The sequence below is a fragment of the Orycteropus afer genome, unplaced genomic scaffold, assembly GCF_000298275.1.
Source record: "Orycteropus afer afer isolate SDZICR_OR568_19922 unplaced genomic scaffold, OryAfe1.0 scaffold00440, whole genome shotgun sequence".
NCBI lineage: Eukaryota > Metazoa > Chordata > Mammalia > Tubulidentata > Orycteropodidae > Orycteropus > Orycteropus afer.
Window position 1 is genome coordinate 1,997,105 of NW_006922027.1, and position 5,346 is coordinate 2,002,450.

Genomic DNA, 5,346 nt, shown 5'->3' on the forward strand with positions numbered 1-5,346 from the left:
GTCCATATACCCATGTTTGCTTTCACTGACAACTCAGTACTGTATATGCAAAAGGGTTCATATTTGTTGTCTGTACTGCCCATGTACCTCTCTATTCCAAGGGTGTAATTTTTAAGAGAGTAGACTGCCACATCTTTACCCTGCAGAGTGGCTGTTGTGCCAAACTGCCAGCCTTTAGGTTAGCAGCCTAGTGCTTAACCATTATGTTATCAGGACTCTTTTGGAGGTCAGTCTTACAGGCTGTAAAATCAGTCCCTCCTGTAGGTCCTAGGTTGGTGGAGCAACCAGATTGTCAGGTGGCTTGGTAGCCTGGGCAACTCATCTTTGTGGATGGATCAAACAGAGCAGAAGAGGGATGACTCGTCTGAGGGTGAACAGATCTACCACCCACACAGAACCTACACCCAGAAAGAAGAGAGTATCAGCTGGTACCCCATTGGGGCACACCTCTGCCTTATTCATTCCAGAATGGTTAGGTGACATGCTGGTAAGAAGAAATGATCACCTACTTTATATATCCAACATTCTGGTGGCATAGTGCCTAAGGCATTTGACTGCTAACCAGAAGGCTGGTGGTTTAAACTCACCAGCCACTCCTCGGAAGGAAGGTTGGGCAGTCTACTTCCGTAATGATACCACCTCGGAAACCCAAGGAGGGGGCGCTATGAGTCGGATCTGACTTGAGGGCAGTGAGTTTGGTTTTTTGATAGTATCTGTTTAAGTGAGTCTATAGGAAAATTATCTTAGGCTCTTAGATGTTTATAGCCTAAAGTGGGGGACACAGATGTAATTCCCGCTAGAAATAAAAATCTAAACCTGAAAGTTTGCATATATTTTATGACAATGTTTCTCATTTGGTTTTGTACACCTACAGATCTATTAATTTCAGAAGAGTATTTTATTTAAAATAGTATGTGCTAAACAAGGGAACTGTTTAAATTCCAATCAATCATGATCTTTTTTAACCAGCTAATGAAAGGAAGGTAAAAGTAGTCCTTCATTCATCAGGAATGATATCTTGTATTTGAGCAACATTCAGTAGTTTATGATTATACCAGTAGTGCCCAGATATTTTTACTAACACATACTGTCATCCCTTGGTAACTATGAGGTCAAGACACAAATACCCCCATACCAAATTCATGGATGTCTGAGTCCCTTGTATAAAATGTCATAGTATTTGCATATAATCTATGCACATCCTCTTCTATATTTAAAATTATCTCTCAGTTACTTATAATAACTAATGCAATGTAAATGTTGTCTAAGAAGGTCTTTATTCTCTCTCTGAGCCTTTGAAAGATTGCTCTGACTACTTAATTACTTTTTTAAAAAAAATTTTGTTCTCGAATATTTTCTATCAACAATTGGTTGAATCTGTGGATATGGAACCTGCAGATATGGAGGACCAACTAATGTGGCTCTAAGAGTGTATGGGACCACTTTTTTCCAAATGGTTGACAAATTCATTATAAAATATTTATAGATTTAAGAACTATAAAGTTTTTTCCAAGGGGGGGGGAATGCCTCAAAGTCAATAGTAGGAAAAACCCTGGCATTTCTGTTTTGCAATGCAAACCAAAACACTGTTTTTTGTGTTTTGGTTTTTTTTGGTAGGAACCACTTAAGACCTTTTTTCCCTAAATAAATAATATTTATGTACTTTTGTCATACTTGATTATTTCTGTAGGCCTATTGCTTTTTGAAGGAGCTCTGGTAGCACAGTGCCCAAGCATTTGACTGCTAACGAGAAGTCTGGCGGTTCAAACCCACTAGCCACTCCTCAGAATGAAGGTTGGGCAATCTATTTCCATAATGATACTGCCTCCAAAACCCAAGGAGGGGTCGCTATGAATTGAGTCTGACTGACTTCATGGCACGTAACAACAACAACATTGATTTTTGATGAGGTATATAAACATGAGTCAGAATTGACACGATGGCAGCGGGTTTGGTTTTATACATATATATTGTGGCGTAGTGCCTAAGGTACCCGAGTGCTAACCAGAAGGCTGATGGTGGTTCAAACCCACCAGCCACTCCTTGGAAGGAAGATTGGCCAGTCTCCTTCCATAGTGACACTGCTCGATGGCAGTGAGTTTGGTTTATATTTAAATCAAAGATAAATCTGATACAGATTGAGGAGGTGGTATTGGGGGGATTAATGAGTGTGTATCAATATCAGTTTGTATATTCTAGGAGGATGGACTCAGGCAAGTTCTGGAGGAGATGAAAGCTTTATATGAACAAAACCAGTCTGATGTGTAAGTTTTGATAAGATTATTTTAAAAAACAGTTTAAGAAATAAGATGTTTGATCAGATAACTTTGCATCATAGTTTGGGTTTTTTCTCTTTCTAATTTTATTTTCTTATTTCTCTGTTCACTTGATCATATTCTAGTTGTATAGCTTAACGCAGTAGAAGGGTTTGTGTTGGTCATTGCTGTATCCACATTGTAGGTACTTAATAAATATTTGTCATTTGATAAAACTAGATAGGATTTAGCACAGACCTAAAAGAGATGAAATACGAGCAAATAAAAACACTAACAAAGTGGAAAACATTGTTTTCATTATTTGTCTTCATTTAGATGCCTTAATACATTTGAAAAGGAAAATAGTCAATAGATAAACATTGTAGGAGGAGCAGCAGTGATTTCTGATAGCTTAACTAGGATTTGCTGAGAACTAGTGCTCCAAAAAAGAATTGGTTGAGTCATATCAGGAGGGTAGTATATGATCAAGAAACAGTGGTATTGAAGGAAGAAGTCCAAGCCTCACTCAAGGAATTGGTGAAAAACAAGGCTTCAGGAATTGACAGAATACCCATTGAGATGTTTCAACTAATGGATGTAGCTCTGGAGGCACTTACTCATCTGTGCCAGGAAATTTGGGAGACTTGGCCACTTGACTAGAGGAAGAGATCCATATGTGCCAACAGAATGTGGAAATTACTGAACAATATCATTAATATCACATTAATATCAAAATTGTGCTGAAGATAATTAAAAAATATTGTAGCAGTATTATTGACACAGAACTTCCAGAAATGCAAGCTGGATTCAGAAGAGGATGTGGAATGAGGGATATTTTGATGAATATTACCTGAAATCAAAGAATATCAGAAAGATGTGTACCTGTGTTTTATTGTCTATGCAAGTGTTTTATTGACTATGCAATGGCGTTTGACTGTGTGGAACATAAGAAATTATGGATAACATTGCAAAGAATGGGAATTTCAGAGCACTTAATTGTGCTCGTGAGGAAACTGTACATATATAGACCAAGAGGCTGTTGTTCAAACACAACAAAAAATACCGCATGGTTTAAAATCAGGAAGTGCATACATTAGTTTTGTCTCCTTTCACCATACTTATTGAATCTGTATACAGAGCAAATAATACAAGAAGCTGGACTGTATGAAGAAGAATGAGGCATCAAGATTGGAGGAAGACTGACTGACAACCTGCAGTATACAGGTGACACAAGCTTGCTTGCTAAAAGTGAAGATGACAGGAAGCACTTCTGATGAAGATCAAAGACTGCATCCTTCAGTATGGATTTTACCTCAACATAAAGAAAACAGAAATCTCATAATTGGACTAATAAGCAATGTCATAATGAAAGGAGAAAAGATTGAAGTTGTTAAAGACTTCATTTACCTTATATCAAAAATCAACTCATGGAAGCAACAGTCAAGAAATCAGACATGACATTGCACTGGGCAAATCTGTACAAGACCTTTTTAAAGTGTTAAATAGCAAAGATGTCACTTTGAACACTAAGGTGTGCTTAAGGTAGGCCATGATATTTTCAGTCACCTCATATGCACATGAAAGGTGGACAATGAATAGGGAAGAGCGCAAAACAGTTGAAGCCTTTGAATTGTGTTGGTGAAGAATATTGAATATAGTACCATGGACTGCCAGAACAGACAAACCTGCCCTGGAAAAGTGCAGCCAGAATTCTCTTTAGAAACAAGAATGGCCAGGCTTCATCTCACCTACTTTGGTCATGTGATCAGAGGAGGGGGACAGTCCTTGGAGAAGAGTATCATGCTTGGTAAAGTGGAGGGTCATTGAGATGGATTGACACAGTGGCTGTAGTGATGAGCTCAAGCATCGCAAAGATTGTGAAGATAGCCCTGAACAGGGCAGTGTTTTGTTCTGTTGTAAACAGAGTCAGTATTAGTCTGAATCAACTAAATGGTACCTAACAACAGTGCTGCAAAAGGCTACAGTTCAAGTAGGCTGTCATTTTTAGGTATTAAGAGTTGAGTGTGCTGTCTAGCACAGCATGCTAGACAGCTGGATAATTTGGGCTCTCTTTTTCTATATTTTGTTGTTGAGAATATATACAGCAAAATATGCATACCAGTGCAACCGTTTCTTCATGTATAATTCAGTGATATTGATTACATTTTTGAAGTTGTGCAACCATACCTTCCTTTCATGAGTTGTTCCACCCTCATTAATATAAATTTGCCCCTTAAAGTTCTTCTAATCATTTCAGTTGCTGGTATCAATTTGATTCTATATAAATAGTTCTTTAAAGAGCATAATGCTCAAGGCAGACCTTTCTTACTAGCTAAAGTATGTTGTTTGGTTTTAAGATCACATTAGGCATATTTTAGGTTTAAAGTTTAAATATTATCTCAGAAATAGTTTCTGGGGTTCACCCAGCCTCCATAACTCCAGAAAGTCTAGAGTCCATGGGAATTTGAAGTTCTGTTCTGCATTTTTGTGCTTTTGATCAGGATTGTTCCCTTGTTTTTTGAATCTTTATTGTGATTTGGGTGACATTATACAAGACAAATTCATTTTCTATACAGTGCTTTACATACACTTTGTCTCATGACAAGACTGCAGTTTCTCACAATGCAACAGCTCTCTTCCCACTTCCTCCTCATAGTTACCTCTTCCTTGTGTCCTTCCGTCCCATGTACTCCTGCCCCCCCCAGCTGTCTCCCGGTGCATACACAGCCCTTCTGTTCTCCCATGATTGATCTCTCCAAGGAATGTATCTACCTAATGTAAATATTCAGCTCATACACATGTACACGTCTTTTGTTTGACTGGAAGCCACAAGAGTAGGTTTAATTCCAGACGTGAGGGGCAGCTAGGGGCCATACTCACCAGGCTCTATCAGAGCAGCATACCTGGTCCTATATTTTTTGCGATTTTGAGGTTTTTTTTTTTTTTTTTTATACCTTGCCAAGTTGGCACATAAGACTAACCATCACATGAACCTGGAGGACATTATGTTGAGTGAAATAAGTCAATCACAGAAGGACAAATATTGTATTTGCTCATTATTATAAAAAGTCAAGGAAAGGTTTATCTACAG

General features: G+C 38.1%; 1 protein-coding gene across 1 annotated transcript in view; it reads left to right on the plus strand.

The window, feature by feature from the left end:
• Window positions 1-5,346, plus strand: part of GINS1 (GINS complex subunit 1) — a 95,630-nt gene that overhangs the window by 4,144 nt on the left and 86,140 nt on the right. Inside the window, exon 2 of the mRNA XM_007954179.1 lies at window positions 2,200-2,264. Within this exon, the coding sequence (XP_007952370.1) occupies window positions 2,200-2,264 (65 nt within the window). The remainder of the gene's footprint in view (window positions 1-2,199; window positions 2,265-5,346) is intronic.